Raw genomic sequence first — 20,332 nt, 5'->3', positions numbered from 1 at the left:
ATAGAGCACTTTCCCTGTGCCTTCTTACTTCACAAATGAAGCCTAGTAAAGGTACCAGATGACATTGTTCCATGTTAGGATTTTAACTTATAAACTGCAAGTAACAAAAGAATCTCTCAGACAAAAGCAGTAACCCACTGACCTATTTACATTATATGTACTTTGTGACCTTCATGGTACACGTTCTTTGTAGCTGGCATATTAATCCACTGTGGCTACCTTACTATGAGTCAAAACGTCCACTACACAAACCTCCGATCTCTTGCAATGAGGAACATTAACCACTGGAGTTATCTTGGCATTTTTATTGTTGCCTGAACATTGCTGGACAGCAGGAATGCAGAAGCAGGTACTTTTCAAACCATAATGCAGTTGCAAACACCATACCCCCAACCGAAGTCACGACCTTTGTTTGCTTGATACATGAACAAGCAAGATTCATGTGCATTTTTTTCATATTTGGTCTAATTACTATGAATGTAAAAACAATAAAACATGCTTTCAAACTGTGACTACATGCCTGCTTTTCTCAATATTTCACTTCAAAACTATGCAATTGTATTTGTTTAACAGGTTTACGGTCTCACACAACAGGTGATTTGTATAGGGCTACTGGAAAGTACACAAGGTTGTCCCTGTCCCCCCCCCAGAATGTTAGTGTCTCCTACGCCCCTATCTGAAAGGCAATATTTCTCTCCATGTGTTCCCATACCTGGTGTGTCATGTTGTTTGGTGCTTACTTTGCATCCGTGTTAAAGAACAGTAAATGTTTCAGCACCCAGGCTAATGTGCTGCATAGCTAAATACATATAAGGTCCCAAAGGCGAGACCGATTGCATTGCAAATGCTTGTTTTTTTATGCATTTGTTTCTCACATATGCTCTTCTAATAATCACACCCAAGTCACTCGTACCATAACTACGAAATGCATGGAACCTTTAGCATGCAAAACTATATCTATAACCAATGGACTGACCACTAGCTAACTTTGGGCTCCGTTGCTACTCGCTGTAAAGTGTTTCAACACGTCCTCAGTAAATTAGTTAGGTTAGTAAGCGCTAGATAAATGCAATTTCAATTCAACCTCGCTATGAGCAAACATTGTGCCTGCTAAGTCCTGCCAGAATTTGAATCCGGCGTGAAGAAGCATTAACAGTGATTAAGAAAATGTAAATATCAATCGCTTTCAGTTGTTCAGTACAGCCGATAAGAAATAGGCACAGAATGGACTGGGGACGCTCTGGTATGAAAGGAGGAGCAGCTTCTTCCTCGACGTCCTGCGTGTCCAATTGAATGTAGCTCGAGGGCTTAGTTCAGCCAATCGTGACACAGTGTGTGGGAAGTAGGCGGGACGGCGACCACCAGGAAGTGATTCTAGGCAGCGTCGGTGCTGCACCCACAGCAGCAACTTCCCATTTTCTCGGAGTCGGGACAGATAAGCAGCCAGCCTAGAGTGAAACAGCATGTACCGTTGATAACGTTGGAGTGGAGACGCGAGGAAGGTGAGCGGCGCCGCCCTATCTGGGGGGGGGGGTTCTCCTGCTGAGTCTCATTTTTGTACATCCATGTACACATTGCTCATGTAGACCGCATTGTGTAGTGCTTCCTTTGGGATAGCAATGTGTTAACGTGCGTGTTGCAGGGATTAATGTCAAACCTGGAGGTGACGTCCGAAGGAGGGACTTGAAGGGGGGGGGGCAACAAAAGAGTTGTGTTGATTGTGTGGTTTCTTAAATGTGGGTTTAATCAGTTTATTGAGAGTGTTTGACACACAGATCCCAAATGCACTGTCATAAATGAATGACCGCTTTAGTTACATGGAATCATTGTCCCAGAAAGTTTGGTAGGGACATGGTGGACAACATACCTATTAACTGCTTTGCAGTTTAACTAGCATCAGTGTGATGCGTTCGCATCTATTCGCCCTAAAAATATAACCTGCCAGTTCGATTCAGAAACCTCTGGAATGAAGCATCCCACGAGCTCGTTGTCGCCAGGTAGCATAGCCTTATTGCAGAGCCCAGGTAGGTATTGACAGGTCTCTGACTTGCACAACTAAATCTCTCCTCCAGTTCTACTGCCAACTCTCCGGAGGGGTTTATTAAAACTTTTATAGCGCGCTCTGTTACCACGGGTATCCTGGCGCGGTGAGTGAATTGAGAACATAAGTGCTGGAGCAAAGCCTGGATGAACTACAAGAGAGGGGCATTGAACAAGTGGGTCTTGAGATCTTTCTTAAACACAGAAATGGTTGGTGAGGCTCTGAGGGGAAGGGGGAGGGCATTCCAGGCAGAGGCTGCTTTAACTGAAATGGATTGACCTCCCATACGTGCATATTTGAATTTAGGGGTGGTTAATAAACATAGATTGGCCGATCGAAGGGCACGGTTGGGAGTGTAAAATGAAAACCTTTTCTGCAGATATGTTGGTCCCTGGCCATGGACTGCTCTAAAAGCCAACACAAGGATTTTAAACAGAATTCGATGTGGTACTGGTAGCCAGTGCAGACTGCGTAAGTGGCTGCGCACGCTTGACCTCCTTGGGAGAGAGAAAAGCAGACGTACTGCAGCGTTTTGTATCACCTGCAGGCGGTGAACCATGTACGCAGGAAGACCACTGAATAAGGCATTGGCGTAGTCGAGCTGGGAAAGGATCAGAGCTCGAAGGACAGACTCCTTGGCTGCCCTAGGCAAAAGAGGAAAAAATTTCCTCAGGGCACGCAAGGTGCCAAAGCAGATGCCGGTCAATTTTTTTATGTGATCCGCAAACTTTAGATCCTGACCGAACCAGACCCCCAGGTTCTTAGCTGGGCCTCCCGTCGCACTGGGACAGGGCAGGTCCGGGGGCCAATTGCCAAGGGTTCAACTGCGCTTCCGGGCTTTTACCGACTTAGAGAGAATTAACGATTACGCCAAGTCCTATAAATATGAAGGCATTAACCCGAAAATAGTCGATTATCTTGTCGGCCTACTTTCTTTCTTAAAGGAGCAACGATCGTAAAAAAGGAGAATTTATGGGAATATGATTATTTTGTTTCCATATTACAGGTCATTACAGGATATACAGAATCTTTCGAGAGCAAGACGCGGAGGATTTAACCAGTTTTAGGGAAGGAATACAGTATGTCCATGTGTTACAAAGAATAAAATACACTATGCCATACTTTGAAGGGATTTCATAGGGTACATGAGTTCCATTGCTGTATAAATGCACTCAGCCATCGCCTTGTTCCTCTGTATGGTGACAGAACTCCTCAGTGACTTGCAAGATCCTTATAATGTATGAAAGAGGCTACTTTATTCCATATATTATTTACCCACAGACAGTCGCATTGCATTGTAAACTGTTAAGTAATCTCTCACATTTGTTTATAGACGTAGAACTATTTGCAGTAATTAAAAGTCTGCAAAATAGCTCATAGTTAAATGTCAACAGATGGCACCTGTTGGCATCTATAGGCAATAGCTTGAATTCCCAGGTAGGCAAACTCACCCTCCATCCTTGCAAGGTCAATTAGTTGGGTACAACTACATTGATGAAGAGTAAACCGTGATTAGACCAGCAGAAGTGTCATATGAAGTGCTATGTAGGAAACAAGAAGCTCATTATTAATAATTATAATCAAGCAACCTACCTCAAGCAAGCTCACTGCCATAAAGTATGTCAAGAAGATTAGGAGTGGCGCACCTGTGGTATTCTGTGTTAGGGTAATATGGTAAGATTGGAATGTACCACGTCATCTATGCATTCTTTAATCTGTGTTCTGTAAATACGTTCTTGTGGGGCAGTTGGGGGAAGTTGTAACGGAGGAGATGGATGACAGTGGTTGTTAAGCTGTCCTTGGGGATTTATGGAATAAGCTCACTTCATGATTCAATTTGAAGGATACTGTGATGCTTACATCATGTTTGGCGACAGGTGGGAGTAATTAAAGGACAGCGTTCGCACCCCAAACTACTAAGGTGTGAGGTTACTGGGATATGCCGACATTAGCTAGGGAGACAGATGGAGTTGTGACTGAGGCTTGGCTAAAGTTCCCACCTTCCAACCTCAGCCTATGAGAGCACTCTGGCCAGTGCCCCCTCCGCATGCTGAGCAGGATGAATAGTCTTGCAAACATACATTGCGTTAGCCCATATTGTCCTATGAGGAAGCAGTGGATTATTGTTCCTATAATAATAGCCAGGGTCAGCAAATGAAAATTAGCGTAAGCTCATAGTGGGGATATACTCACTTGGGTGGAATTCAGTCGGGGTCAGCAGCTCCAACCATGAAGAGTTATTTATTAGCTAGATGCAAATATCTGACACAGCTGCACCCTTTATTTTTAGATGTAAGAGCCTCACCAGGTAACTATTGACATCATCATACAAGAATGTAGTTAAGTCTTCACTGGTATGATGCATCGTGGTTAGACAATCGACCGAAGTCTCCATGAGCAAACAGACCAGCAACACTGTTATATCTGTCATTCAGTTTAGGAGGCGCTCTTCCTTCTCACCCCAACAATTGCTCCTTGATAGTCTTGTAGTGTCGCACCCTTTTACTTTCAGAGGCACTGCATACTGATTAGGTTTCAGAAAAGCTGCTCCTCCACTTGAGAGACAGGCTAAAGTTTAGCAAAATCTTTCCCTCCAATTTTGTATCTTGTTATAGATAGCGAGTGTTTTGCCATGACCAAGGACAACGGTGCCTGGTTTTGTTTACTTTGTCTTGTGAACTACAGGATGGATGCATTTTCCTGTCTATTGTGAAGTGCCTGCCTTTTACTCTGGATTCTTCTAACTGAATGAGTGGATTGGGAGCAAAAGTTGAGCTGCAGAAGTCAAAGTTCGCACACCCTTCTAGTTACAAAAAATTAAGCTTCTCTTTCCTAAAAATACTTGGTTTCGTTTCCACTCCTCTAAAAAAAAAAAAAAAAAAAAAAGATGAGGATACAAGTTGGTGTCACACCCAGATTATACACCTCTAATCCCTGTAGTCTGGTTTCATCAATGTATAATTTCTTTCATTCTGTGATGTAGAAAGCACTCTACTATGGGGCATGTAAAGAAGCAAAAAGTGTGGGTGAGGAACATGAGTCATTTTTAGGGCTCGCCTGCGTTGCAGCGCGAAGCGCGCTGCCGAGCCTTATTGTCGTTGCGAAGGCCTCCTAAGTGGCACAGACCGGTGCACGAGCAGACACCGGTCCGTGAATGCGCGAGCTACAGGGAACACCAACGTGCACGCTCACGGCGTCACGCTCCTGTCCTCCACGTTTCTTCCAAGGCGCGCCTCTTGCAAAGAAACTCTCGTAACTGCGCGGAATCACAAAACGACAATGGGCACAGTTTATTTTTCCTCCCTCTTCTATTTAATTTTCGCACCATTGCACTTCGGGCAGTTTACGGAAAGGGACGGCTTTTCATGTAAGAGTCCGTTCTGTTAATTGATCATTTTGGGTTTAAGTGGGAATGCGCACATGGATTAAAACAATGCATTATTGAATATCGCGTCTTTTTAGGCGAGCATGTCAGTTAATCCCTTTGTTTCCTGGAGGGATTCGTTTGTCCTCTCGTCCCCAGATTGGCTGCCAGGCAGCAGGCATTTCTGAGTCCAAGACCTCAATTAGAAATCCTGCCCACGAGAGAGCGACTCTGACAGGTTGGTTCCCTTTTGCCGGAAGTTGACCTTCTCTTGCATGTTGGTGACCTCTGTCATCTTTTTGGCCTTATGTGTGACGAGAAGTGGGGGACATTTGGCCTCCATGTCAGTCCTGTGTTTGGGGAGACTTAGGACACAGCTGTGGTGTTGTTCCCTGCCTCTTTTCCTATCCTCCGCTCACCACCTAGTCCGCCCAAAGACCTTTAAGTTAAATGGAACTTCCTGGCTGCTGCTTTGCATTGAGCGCTCTGGTGCCGGGAGGAAGCGTGAGAACCTAATGGAAAGGTGCGGGGTGGAACTTGCATGGGTAGAGAGGTCCCTCCAACTCCTCCCCTTTTTTCGCTCTCTCTCCTTCCCGTTTCCTTTCCCATACTTAAAATTTTAAATGTTTAAAAAAATGGGAATGCTATGTATTTATTCAATATTAGTAAGTTGTATCACTTTATAACTTGTTTTTTGCTGCATTTTTCACATTTTTACTGTCATATAATATTCTCTACTTTTACGATAAAATGTTTGTCACACTACTCTGTTTCTAATTTGAATAAACCGTTTTTGAAACAACAAAAAAAAAAGAGAGGCCCCTCCACGGGTCACCCCTCAAAAGGTAAGCTAACCATACAGATCCTAGCCTGAAACAGGAAATTACAATGCTTATTTTTATCCATGCCAAATTAATAAAATAGGCTTTAGATATTTTGATGTACTAAAAAATACTGTTATTCTTGGGGAAGAGAAGTATTGTGAATTATATTAGGTTTAGAAATGAACAGCATCTTCCTGTCACCATCCCAAGAGAGCAGTGGAGTCTGAAAGGTTTTTTCCTGATAGCATAATCAGATGTTGTGCTGTTTAAAAACCAAACTGCCGCAAAAGATATTTTTAATTCTAATTGATGAACATACGTTTTATTTCCAAAGCAGCTGTGTCTGTCTCATCTTTTCTTCTATTTGTGTCATTTTATTTGGGTTATCCTACAACTCTGCAGAGTGATTGCAGTGCCTAAGACCATGAATTCCTTTGGCGGGACAAGGTATCTGGGTGCAGGTGCACTGGACAACCCTCTGTGCTATATAGTAGATTCCAGTAGGAGGGAGGGAGAGATGCCTGGATAGAAAAGACATGTATTTACTGAGTACACAGTATGAAAATAATCAAATGATAGCTCTTCTGAATTAACTCGGACTTGTAATAGGGCTCACTGTGGGAGTCTGGTCTCAAAGTGCCCTGATTGCTAACAGGGACCTCCTGGCAAAAGTGGGCAACTACATAATTTGCATCATACTTAAGTGCTGGTTAGTCTAAATAGGAAAAAAAAACAATAAAGGACATCTTGTATCTAGAAGGTATTGTATGGAGAATTTCGGAGCAGTGCAAGTCCTAATAACCGCTAGTGCAGGTTTTGTGTTTTCGTAGGTTCCCCCCTCCCCCCAGTACAGCTCATTTAATGTGGAACAACACATACCCCTGGCCTTAAAAATTCCATGGGGCAGCAGAAGGAAGAAGGAGCTGCACATGCAACCAACCACGAGTTAAAATGTCAACATTACCGGTGCTACTAGAGCAGGAACACCTGCTTTGTGGTGGAGCTAAAGGTGGGTAGGTACTTCTCCTAATGCCCCGAGCTGCATTCAAGAGCTTGCATTAGGCGCCTGGGAGCATCCATTAGCTTAGCAGGGGTGGTGGCTGCAAGGAGTAATGTTACCGGGGAAGTGAGGCTTTTACTGGAGACTTAAAGCCCTATTCACAAATGGATTTTGGAGCACCTAAGTTGTACTCTTTTATGAATTATTAACATGTCTTTTATGAATTTGCCCAAACGTCTAAAATGGGAATATTGGCATACAGTTAGAATAAACCGAAGAGACCGAGCCCCCTTTTTAGGTTTCGCCTAGCGAAGGCTGCGCTTGCGCAGTCTCGCTGGGAGAAACTGATGTCTTGGAGAGTGGGGCTTGAACCCGCCCCTCTTCTCCATTGGCTGGCTTCCTAAACGGAGGCCAGCCATTGGACGAGAGGGGCATCACTCCGTTCAAGCCCCGTCTTTTTTTTGGGATTCGGGGGGGTGTTTTTAACTTTCTTTCTCTTTTCTTTCTCTCCTCTTCCCATTGGCTGGAATTTTACCTTCCAGCCAATGGGAAGAGGAGAGAAAGAAAACACGCCCCCGAATTCTAAAATGAGGCTGCATTTCTCCGAGGCATTTCTGCCTCGCCTCGGAGAAATGTGGTCGTGTGGAGGCTCCTCTCTTGCTTTTTGTAAATGCACACGCATTTTATCTTGAGGCTTTCACAAGCAAACATTTTTGTAATTGTGTTGTTTTTTTCGTCTGGCGCAGGGTTTCATGTGAAGTCCTTATGTAATGTATCTGGTTCTATTTTAAAGCTCTGTCACCTTCGGGTAAAGTTTGCGCAATATGAAAACGCATAAATAAATAAACATTTAAACTCGTAATTCTAACCTACGCGTAAATAGTTCACACATGGGTGTCTCGTCCGAACCGGGATTTGCGAAGGTAGATACGCATGTACCAAATTCCAGTTCAGTTCGACGGCTATTGAAAATGAAAAGATACGCCAAGGAAACAGCCGATTAGAATGCGGCCTCGTATCAAATAGTGAAAACGCCACTGTGCAAAAGGAAATTAAGAACAAACAAAAAAGGATATCTTCAGACTTCACTAGGTACTGCGATTCTTTATTTTTCAGATGCATAATAGCCTATAGTAACAGTACCTCTGAAGACAATACAAAATATTTTTCTGAAAAACTATGATAAAGCTGGCACCCTATATTCTCTTTTTGACGCTTTAATACATTTTGGGTTCAGCGACTAGCTACGTGGAAACGAACAAAACACGGTACATTTTTAATATGTAGATTGGAATGGGTACGCGGCATAATCACGAAGACCGTCCTATTTTCACGTCTCTAGTTAGGGCTCACTGCGTGATACGTTACTTCAGTCTAGGTGTGACGTCATACGTCGCAGTAAAACAAGCTGCAAGGCTATTGTGTCATCTTCTTACAGGCTGCGCAGGCTGGGAAGCTGACGAGCTGCCTGGACGAGCTAGGTTATACATAGAGCTCGAAGCTTTTCTTGAATCCAGGATGCTGCGCGTCTACATTGGCAGATTAAGCTACCAGGTTCGGGATAAGGACATCCAGCACTTCTTCGGCGGCTATGGCAGGCTCCTGGAGGTAGACATGAAGAACGGGTACGTTGAGGGTAATAAAAGGAGACCGTACTACAGATTTACTACCTCTTCGTTTTATTGTATAGCCCCATAAGACGATCCTCGTGCCAGCCTTTGGATTTTAAAGCTCTCGATTGGAAATATTTCATTGTCGATAAGCTGCGTTGTGGGTGGCACGTTGCGTGCTAGGACAAGAGACTTCTCAACTGTTTTTCAATGTACATGTCGTAATTTTACAGTACACGCTGAGCTAGTTGACTGTGGGGGGGGGCTCTGTGTGTGTGGAGGGCTCTGTGTGTGTGTGAGGGAGGCTCTGTGTGTGTGTGAGGGAGGCTCTGTGTGTGTGGGGGGGGCTCTGTGTGTGTGTGGGGGGCTCTGTGGGTAGCTTTTTTTGTAAGTGTCTCTATGTGTGGGTGGCTCTGTGTGTGGTGGCTCTATGTGAATGACTCTGTGTGGTTGGCTCTGTATGTGTGTGTGGGTGGCTCTGTGTGTGTGGGTGGCTCTGTGTGTGTGGGTGGCTCTGTGTGTGTGGGTGGCTCTGTGTGTGTGGGTGGCTCTGTGTGTGTGGGTGGCTCTGTGTGTGTGTGTGGCTCTGTGTGGGGGGCTCTGTGTGTGTGAGTCTGTGTGTGTGTGTCTGTGTGTGTGTGTGTGTGTCTGTGTGTGAGAGTCTGTGTGTGTGAGTCTCTGTGTGTGTGTGTGTGTGTGGGTGCAAATGCAATAGGTCTCGCATTTGAGAGAGATTAAGCTATTGACATTGTAAATGACAATGCCATTTATTTACCTGTTTGCAAAACCAACACATAAATAAAAATGTCATTTACAATGCAAATTGGTCTAAGGCGAGACCATTGCATTGTAAATGCTTGTTGTTTATTGATTTTTCATAATTGCAGTTCGCATCAGGTTTTGCATTTGTATCACAATTCAGTTTTGACTCAATCATTTTCAGGAGCAGGAGGACCATGAGTTATATAGACAAATTGGAATTGGGAAATGAAATTGCCGCCAAACTATTGCTTCCCAGAAATCACATGGAATCACCCTCTTTGGCAGACCAGTATAATACCAAGCTGAAGAAGACAGCAGATGAAGTAGCCATGTTAAAACGAATGAGCCAGAATAGCAACCCTTCCTTGCAATATTTCCTCAGAGAATTACACAAGAGGAAATGTCTCTGAGCTACAGAGATAGAATGGTGAAGAAACAAGTCTGTTCTAAACCTTGCATATCGCCGAGACCAGAGAAAAGCGTATGAAAGAAATATATTTGAAGCCATGGTGCCGCATATCAAATCCAATATTATTACGGCAAACAGTCATCCATAACATTTTTGTAATTATCAATAATACATGCACACTATCTCCCGTAGGAATATTAACTGGAAAAAAATCTTTGAACAGCTCTTGATCTTCTTCAAGGACAAAATCAGAAAAATTGAGCTCACCAGTGCAACAGATGCCTGTTTCTTTCATTCACTGGTCATCATTCCAAATGATTATACGAACAGATGTGGCAAAGACCATCATAGCTATAAGATCTCCTTCACATTTCTCAATCTCTATCTCGATCAAATTGGTGAAAGATATTGACCCTCACCTCATTCCCTATATCACAAATCTAATCAATACTTTTCTGTAGCATTACCTAGTTCCTAAAAATCAGCCAAACTACTCTTATGTTCAAAGGACAGGGCGCAGACCTGAAGGCCTGATTAACTTCTGGCCAATAACCAATTTCTTCGTCCTAGCAATAGTGCTTGAGAGCTGTGTTGCAAGGAAACAATCTCTTTTCAATGAAAACTACCCACTAGACGATCTTCACTCTGGCTTCCGTTCTGCTGCAGAACAAAAAGTGCTATGCTATAAATAAGAGAAATGGTCAGCTCTCGCATCCTTATCTTCCTGGACCTGTTCTGTTAATTTCATATAGTTAGACACACTGGCCTTGAAAATCCTGGAACTACATATGGCGTCATTGTACTGAAGTGGCTTGAATACTACCTGAACAACTGCTTCCAACAGATAATAATTGCAAATGTATTGTCAAACCCTTATTCCATTCAACAAGGAGTTCCTCTGGACTCAGTTCTTTCCCAGACTCTCTTTAATGTGTACCTGGAAAAACTCCTTTTCTTCTTGAACCATTAAGACATCTCCCTCAAGCTCTACGAAAATTACACTCCACTCTACATGAAAATATCTTCTCCAGTACACATCCTTGAACTATCCAGCACCCTAAAAATCCTACAATCCTGGATGTCACATTATCATCACAAACTAAACCCTCAAAATCTGAGTTCCTCCTCTGAAATTATCCACGCCATGTCAAGCCTGCGTAAATTCAAAATTCAAAAACACGCTCAACTGTAAGATGTAAATTATGAACAATGCATAATCCCTAGATTTCATACTCCACAAAAACCTCAGTTTCAGGACCACTTCAACAACCTAGGAAAAGGCGTTGCCAAATCCGACTCCTTTGAGGGTTGAAGCTGGTTAGTCCACCGCACTACTTTTAAAAGGGTGGTACAAGCGGTCAGACTCTCAAATCAAATATGTCAGTTTCCTACTACTGACTGAGTACTGAAAATTCTCCGGACCCTTTTAAAGACAGCCTTCTGCAATATTGCTTGCTTAATTACTATTCTGCTCTCACTAAACTGGTTCCCCTTAGGAGTTTATTTCAACTAGTTTGCATTGTGTACAAGGCTGTACATGAAATCTCGCCCAGGTATCTTGCTGACTAATCTAATGACTTCTGATGACTACTTAATAACATCAACCAGCAAGTTCCCCTCATGTAACCAACAAGTTGTCTACCTCACAGGGTCAGCCCCGTCAAAAACGCAATAACACATCAAGATAAAGAGACAATGTCCCAAAGTTACTCCATTAAGTCCATATACACAGGCTTCACTTATCTTGAGACAAGATTGTGGTAAAAATTAATTCCATTTTTGTTCTTTAATTTTCTTCATGAAATAATACTACGCAGCGAACGCGTTTTACCCATACAACTCAAGCTTCCTCCGGATTTATATTCTCAACAGATTAGACCAAAAAACTTGCCATATTACTCACAGATCAATTGAAAGCACGTTACTTGGTGCAGTTTCTATTGGCTCTGCAAATATTCCAATAAAATGTACTTCAATTCTGTACAAAATTGTGCTGTGTTCGACATACAAGTCTCACAACACCATTCCGTTAGCCGTATACTCTATTCAGTCTTTTGGAATATTTGCGACACCAATAGAGGCTGTACTAAGTAATGTGCTTTGAATTGATCGCTGAATAATATCGCTTGTTTTTTGGTTAATCTGTGGACAATCCAATCTTTGAGTAAGCTCCTGGTGTGTTGGCAAAGCATGTCGACTTTGTTGGTTTATTTCATGAAGAAAATTAAAGAACAATAAAGGAATGCATTTTTACCACATTCTTGTCTCGAAATACTTGGTCTGCGTTTCTGGACTTAATGGACCAATTGTCTGATACTGCAACTCTATCTTGATATTATCATGCCAACTAACTAACAATTTGCGGTGGCCCACAGGCACTTTGAAGTGCAGACTTTCTCTGCCTGGAAACTCCTAAACTCAAGAAAATAAAGATTCTCAGAAGCCTAATCTGGGAAGGAACCAAGAGTCTAGAATTCCATTTCCCCATCGATCAGAACAGTTACCCTTTTGTCACCTTAACAAAGAGATAACAATTCCTATTATTCCCATACCACTTTCAAATAGGAACATATTGATGATGCTCTAACTAACTGAATGCAGCTAAATGGTCTATTTCTAGTCCGTGAGGCCCATGGTATGGATTCCACTGTACACAGCCACTGCAGAGAAGGAATTTGGGTTTGTAATTGAAAGAACACTGTACTTTCCAGTAAGTAATCATTCTATTGTCAACCCATCTGCAACTCTTCTGCCTTTTTGACTACACATAAAGTGCTCCGATATCCTTCTAGCTCACTCTATACAAGACTAAAAATAAATATAATTGCTTATCGTGGCACAAGCTGTGCCTGTAACAATTGTGGGACCCGAAGGTCTACAACAAGCTCAAGAAAAACGTGCAGGAATGAAGGGCAAATGTATTAATCTTAGCAGCAGAAAGGAACACTCAACAGTTGGTTGTGTAATTGGTTAGACAGTCACTGTTGACTTCCTCCACCCTTCCTCTAGACCCTAAGTTGCTGAGGATGCCCTGCGCTCTATCTTCATAGTGGGGAACTTGCTAGGCATATTTGCCAGGGTGCACACACACAACCACACACACGCTGATGTTTCAGAGACAACCCATGGTAAGGGAAAAGACATGTGTGCACGCATACAATGAATGATTGAAGCCTCGATCCCTCCCTTCCTTCCTCTTAAGTTGGCAATTTCTGGACCGGAAAGCTGACCTAGCCACAAGTTAATGGATGAATAGGCAGATGGAGCAGACCTCTTCACTTCAAGGAGACACTGCAGGCAAAAAATCGATATGCACCTTGCTATCTGAGAATTTCTTCCTTACTGACTAACTAGTTACACTTACACGGCACACTGTTAACCTGCGTGATCTTTACGCTCCGGAGAGTTAATTGTACCTTAAAACAAATGTGCCTTTAGTTGGTATTTGTATGAGGGTAGTTTTACATCGAGGCAGCCTTTCCCGCTGACAGCCAAATTGAATTTGGGAGTGCCTATTAAAATTTCCGTTTTAGCCTGGGGGTGCTAGGCTGGTATTCTTAAAAGTGATCCAGGCTATGACCGCATGCTGTGCATCTCCATCCTCGCTCTGGTGGTGTGGTCTCTTTCACAAAAACCACACCACTAGTGACCTCATCATAGAGTCAATATAATAGCGGTATTTTGCACGAATTGCGGTGTATCTAAATGTATATTAGGTAGGCCTATATAAAGAGTATTGGCATAGCCCATGCAGGAGTTAATAGCTGCTTGCACTGCCAAGGCTTTGTGCTGGAGACTCGTACAAGCTAGGATATTCGTTAAGAAATGCTGTTGCAGAAAGCAATTTTGCGACCTACTGTTTTGGCTTGCTGTTCCTGAGTCATGACTGGCTGTGCTGGCACAGACTTATGATCACTCATAACAGACTAGAGCAATCCATTATGCCCAGGGGAGCTTGGGTAAATATGAATATGTAAAATAGTGGTTCACCAAGGGCTAATTCATCAGGAGACTGCACAATGAATAGTAAATAAACTACGGTAAACAGTTGTTACCTATTAAATGAGAAAACTACTGCCTCAGCCGCTGTATATGCCGACACCAATTTGATTGAATGATTATTTGTACCAATTGATTTTTTTTAATCAAATAGCAAGGTGACCGAAGGGAAGTGCACAGTGTTTTAGTGATACACATTGAACAAATACTTACAAATACAAATCTGTGCGTGTATACAGTAAAACACACAACTGTGGTCTGAGTACTGTAAATTTTTGAAACGGAATGTAAAATTCCCCAGCTAAGACTAGGTAAATGGGAATCAAATACCAAGTTTGAGTGGTGTATTGTCGATGACGTTCAGACCTTCAGAGTTGCTTAACAAGGTCTCAGGCCAAGAACAGATTGTGATACCGCTGTATGAATGAAAACAGTTGGCATTTAAAAAGGGCAGCCATGGAGGATCACAGTAAGTATGACAAAAATGTATTAACCCTTTGGTCAATGGTGAATATGAGGATTCCCAGAAATTGGGACTGACATAATTTTTTTGTAAATAGTTGCAGTCTGACACTCACCGACCAGGTGCAAGATCAGGGCTACTATTTTTGAAAGGAAAAACATAGTAACATTTTCGTCTTCCTGGTAGTAAATTGGCTGAGGATGCACTGAAGAATTTTGACCTCAGGTGCACTTTTATCCTCTGGAACTGTGAACCTATGCTATACTGACCAACCGTTTGTGTCTATTGGGGTCCAAGATGCTGGCCCATCAGTTGCTTAGGCCATTATTATTAGATGGTTATTTATGCAACAATGCGAACACAAGGAAGTGATAGACTGAGCGCTGAAACTTTTCAGACACTCACCCCCAGTCACAGATCTGGGTTGAATCCATCATCATTCTTTAGCTCACTTTGCCACCCCGTTCAGACACAGCTATATGTAAATCCGTCTTGACCCTATGCCTCATTGGAACAGTCCAGCCCGAACTGCAAAGTCATGTCTTCACTGGACCGGAAACAAGCATTCTGGGACCAGTTTCGGTCTAACAGCCCTCATCAGCCAGGCTAGCTTGAATCCAGTGGCAAAGTGAGCAAGGGACCCACATCTGGGCATACCCCGACAACTTAGAGCGAACAAAGCAAACACGAGGAGATGATGGACGGAGCGCTGTAACTTTTCAGACACCCCTTTCACAGACCTGGGTTGAATCTATCATCATTCTTTAGCTCACTTCGCCACCCCAGTTCAGACACAGCTATATGCCAATCAGTCTTGACCCTGTGCCTGGCTGATGAAGGGTGTTACCCAGAAACCGGTCCCAGGATGCTTATTTCCGGTTCGGGGAAGACCTGGCTTGGCAGTTCGGGCTGGACTGTTCCCATGAGGCACAGGGTCAAGACTGATTTGCATATAGATGGGTCTGAACTGAGGTGGGAAGTGAGCTAAAGTACGATGATGGATTCAACCCAGATCTGTGACTGGGGGTAAGTGTCTGAAAGTTTAAAGAGGACCACGCTGTAATTTGAAATAAAGTATTATTATTAAAACAAAAGCGGTCGGCTGCTGCGAAGTCATGGGTAGAATAGGGGTAGACCATTGAAGAAAATACTGCTCTCTGACTCATAAAGCAAACCATGCAACAACACCAGTAAAAGGTCCAGTCGTTATGGGAGGTAACAAATGCAGACAAGGTGGTACCAAGTAGAGACTAACAAGCTGAAAAACGACTCTTAAAAGAGCCTTTACGAAGCTAAATGCCGCATGCCAAATAAAAATATAGCCTGAGAGTGGGTGGAGCGTCAGAGCCATACTCCACTAAAGCATGCCTCGCAGCGGCGCCTGCACTGCCCAGGCTAGACCTAAAAGTGTGCGAAAAGGTGTAGAGCAAAGGGAGCTGCTCTAGAGAGCAGATATGAATTACTAATAACAGAGAACTGCGAAATCAAGTTGAGAAATTTAGAAATACACCTGTTTCCATGTGCCATTCTACTTTGTTTCGTTTGTATTTATCAAAAACCTGCTGTCATAGTTTAGTGGTTCAGCAGTTCCTAAGATCAATAAACTAGTTGGGTTGAGCCCACTAAATAGCACATCTGTCTGATTGGGAATTACATTTTGAGGACTTATCAAGAACATACAGCGGCTTGGAGCCCTCATTTTGCTTACCATTGTTTGGCTTTCCTGTCGCTTTATTTGCCCTCTTTTTATTTGTGTCCAACTTGTCAATGTTGTGTTTGTCTCTCCCATGGAGCATAGTGTATTTATCATCTCCTTTGATTTGCTGACTTCTATGTCTACTTCTTGCTTTTCAAGGACCACTATTTTCTTTTTGTTTAAGCACACCTCAAGAGTACATGTGTTTCCCCATCTTGCTCCCCCAACCCACACTTCAAAAAGTGCTTTTGTGCGTTTTATCGTTTTATCATTTTATATACCAGTCCTACTCGGATTGGCAAATAAATAAGGAAAAAAAAGTGTTCGCATCATTTTGTAGGAGTGTGCATGTGTGATACGCGTCTACAAAAGGGTGCAGCCAGCTGTGTCATAGGCTTTTATCCTCCCTATTTTGCCATCTTGCACAGCAAAGGGATGCTGTACAGCATAGCTAAAAACTATTGACAAAGCCAATACGTTTAAAAGGAGAGATCTATTGGCTTGACCAATGCTTATTTGTATGTTGTTAACCTTAAATGAATGAGTGAGCCTGCTCACTGGTATGTAAACCTGCGGCCACGTGTTTCAGACTCACACACATTGCTGCCACATTCACATTTGCCCCCTTTGTTACTTTGGTCTTTAATGCTGTAAAGATTGTACAGCTGACATTTCGATCCAAATAGTTTCTGCCGATAACTGGCAGGGGTAATGCTTATGTTTTTTGTTTGCTTGTCCGTGTGATCCTAATTTTGGATGTTTATAGAGAATGCTGCTGCTAAAGCAACCCGCGGTTCAGAAGCAACATGTCTCTAAGGTTCAGCAAATTGACTTTGTCATAAAGCACTGAGATTCCGTCCTGTAGTATCAAAGTCCCTTGTATAATTTCGACCTTGAAGATTAATACAATATGTCTCTGGGCATATTGTGGTGCCATGGAAAGTGATGCATTTTTCATTCTTTCGCTGATGGTTCTATATGAATAGGCACTGATATAACAAAAAAGCAGTGGCAAAGCCAATAGGCCCTGGCTCTAATAGGCAAGTGTATTCGATTTGCCAGTGCTTTTTGACATTCACATGCATCAACACGCATGCATGGCTGGCACGCAGGAGGAGGCAGAATAGCAAGCAGGCAGAAAGAGCACAATTATATGCAGTCCCATGAATTGCGGAGTAAAAAATAAAACCAGCATTAACAAAGCCACTAGGTCTCAACTGTAAGACCCAATGGCTTTCACGCTGATTTATAGCCATGCTGTACAGCGGTGCGGCCGAAGGTGATCTAAAAAAAAGTCTTTTATAAAAATAGATTAAAAAAATGTATACGTTGATTTTAAAACGAGTATTTTATAAAAATAAATTACTAAAATGCATTTTTAGCTATGTGGTCCTCCCCAACAGCCCTTGTCTTTCCTTTCCCCACCATGGCTTCCTTCTTTCCTGTTCTACCTTGCTTCATGTTGCCTTGTTTAGCAACCTACTCCCAGTTTTTGGTAACAAACTTACGAGGGAGTCGGTTGGGGGGACGAGGTAACACAGAGGGAGGGAGAGAACCCAGTGGGAGGTGGAAGAGGACAGATAAGAGAGGCGCATATGAACAACAAAGGGTGGTTGGGAAGGACTGGGGCAAGCACACGGACAACACAACGTGGGGAGGAGGGCCTGGAGCAAGCACATGGACAATGGAGGGTGGGTAGCAGGGGAAGCACACGGACAAGCACCCAGGCAACGGAGAGTAGGCAAGAGGGGCTTGGGGAAGTACACAGACAACTGAGGGTGGGCAGGAGTGCTGGGGGGAAGCACACGTACAATGGAGGATGGCTTCACAAGTTGTTAAACAGCACTCTGATTTGGAGGCACATTTTTTACTTTGTTCTTAACCTGTATAGGTCATAATACCCAAATGTATGCACCCCACCAGGAAAGTAATTTCCCTGCACAAATTGGAAAAGTATTGCCCATTTGTGCAGGAAATAGCCCAATCTGGCAACACTAGAAAAATGCAGAGGTCAAATCAGGAGCAGACAACTGAGATAGGCAATAAGGTTATCCAAAAATGAGCAAGGGACTGACCCAAAACCCACTCCAAGAATATATTCTGTATTGGGAACAATAGGTCTGCCAACAGATAGTCAAGACCCCTTTGACTATTGTCTTAATTTATTTTTGTGTATAAACACAAGATTGCTACTGACTGCAGTACCCGTATGTTGAATATCTTGGAAAAATGGTTATTCCTCTTATATTATTTGTAAACTTAAATGGGGGTGGTGGTCTCCTTATATCCATAACTATGAAATATGGGTCTTTGTGTGTGAGACTTTCTTTGCTGCTCCCTATTCAGTAACTACATTTTATTTGTCTAGGAAGTTCATATGTTTACCCAATATGCTGTACTTTTTGTTTGTGTAAAGTCACACAGCTGCGTTTTGTGCTTAGACTTGTGCTTGAGGGAAGCTTGTACCATTGATGTCCATGCTGTACCTAAGAAGAAATCGATGATACTCTCAATGTTGCATTAAGCACAAATTGTATTTTATGACTGTTCCATCCAGCAGTAGAAACACACTGCAGTAGTGAAATAAAAAAAAAGTTTCCTTGTTTTCCAGCGTGTCTTTTGAAGGAGTTAACTGGCTTAGCATAGTTTTGTTAGATTCAGTAGCTTTCTTCTTCACGTTTTCCTCTTGTGAGCTGCAATAGCTCTCTCACTTTGGAGACTTCTGTTTAGTTTTTCTAATTGGATTCTAATTTTTATGTTTCTTCTTTTTGTCACAGTGTCATAATGTCACCCGAAGAGCTCCAGTACCTAGCCATCCTAATCTCTGCCATACCAGTGGGCTTCCTCTTCAAGAATGCTAGTGAGTGTTAAGCCTGTTGCACCTTGGGACGTTGGGACAAGTTAGAGGATGCCTGGGAAATTTGTATATAAATTCATGTTTACCAATTCAATTCAATAAAGACGTTATTTCGTTTTTTTGCACAAACCATAAAAGTACAGATAAACAATTTAAAAACACATTAATTGTAAACACATATCAGATAAAGTGCCAGAGGTGCAAAAGTACGGTATCATCTTTACAATGGGGAAAAAAGGACTAATACATTAGTCACAAAAAAAAGGGAAAAAGAAAGAAACCATTACTTGTTCATACAATTTCTCAGCCTAACAGTCAATTTTAAAAATTCTGTGATATGGAGAATACTGTCATTGTGCAAAAGTTGTAAGTACATTAAAGCCGGTCTGATCTGAGTAAAATTGAGTTTTTTTAAAAGAGTTGCCAGATAGCGCTTGCGTGGGTATTCATAAAATCTACATAAAAATATAAAATGCAGCATATCCTGCGGAGACTTTCCGTCGCAGCCGCAGGGTGCTGCCAGTTTATTAAAAACATCAGTTTTTGGCCTAATCAGCAGATGATGAAAAAGATTTAACCTAAACCTTGTTAACAGGAACTTTTCATGAGAGGTCAGTGAGCCCAACAGGTACGGCTCTGCAGTTTCACATGTTTTCAGCATGACAAATTTTCTCACACTTTGTTTCTGGAGCTCCACTTCTTCCCTCTCGATCTTCCTATCCAAAAGGAAGTCCCATTTAATTACCTCCAGATCCCCCTTTACAATCTGACTTGGGTGTTCAAACAATTCCAAATGACCAAGCCTAGCAAAGCTAGATTTCACATATTTTATCCAAGGGGAGCCCATTGCCTTATCCTGGATCATAATCAGATGTGTCAGTGGTATATCCTGGTTCAACCACAGTTTTAACCAGCAGGTCAACGGGCGTAAGGAGAAAATATCACTTAAGTATTGCGTCCCTAATTCTTCGTGTACTGCAAGATTGGGCGTACCTGCAGGAACGCACAGGATACGCTTCAGGAAAAAGTTTTCAGCAATCTGTAGCTGCTCACCGGCAACATACCCCCAGATTTCACTGCCGTATGTAGCAGTTGCCACCGATTTTCATTATAAAGTTTCAACATGGCACTGGTTGGTTTTTTCCCCAGTTTCGTTGCAAAGTTAAAAATGGAGGCATTAACCCTGACCAATTCACCCTTCTTTTTTCCAAGATGAGGACCCCAGTTAAGTTAAGAATCAAAAAGGACCCCAAGATACGAGAATCGTTTTGATATGGGGATTACTACATCATCAATTTTAAATAAAA

The 20,332-nt window shown here is 42.6% G+C and overlaps 1 protein-coding gene across 1 annotated transcript in view; it reads left to right on the top strand.

Moving 5' to 3' along the window:
* Positions 1-1,337: 1,337 nt before the first annotated feature.
* MBOAT7 (membrane bound acylglycerophosphatidylinositol O-acyltransferase MBOAT7) overlaps positions 1,338-20,332 on the top strand; it is a 131,987-nt gene continuing 112,992 nt past the window's right edge. Inside the window, exons 1-2 of the mRNA XM_078655056.1 lie at positions 1,338-1,502; positions 18,946-19,028. Of these exons, the coding sequence (XP_078511182.1) occupies positions 18,953-19,028 (76 nt within the window). The 5' untranslated portion in view covers positions 1,338-1,502; positions 18,946-18,952. The remainder of the gene's footprint in view (positions 1,503-18,945; positions 19,029-20,332) is intronic.

The sequence above is a fragment of the Lissotriton helveticus genome, chromosome 7 (genome assembly GCF_964261635.1).
Source record: "Lissotriton helveticus chromosome 7, aLisHel1.1, whole genome shotgun sequence".
Taxonomy (NCBI): Eukaryota; Metazoa; Chordata; class Amphibia; order Caudata; family Salamandridae; genus Lissotriton; species Lissotriton helveticus.
The sequence above is the reverse complement of the archived record's forward strand: the minus strand, read 5'-3'. Positions and strand labels throughout refer to the sequence as shown.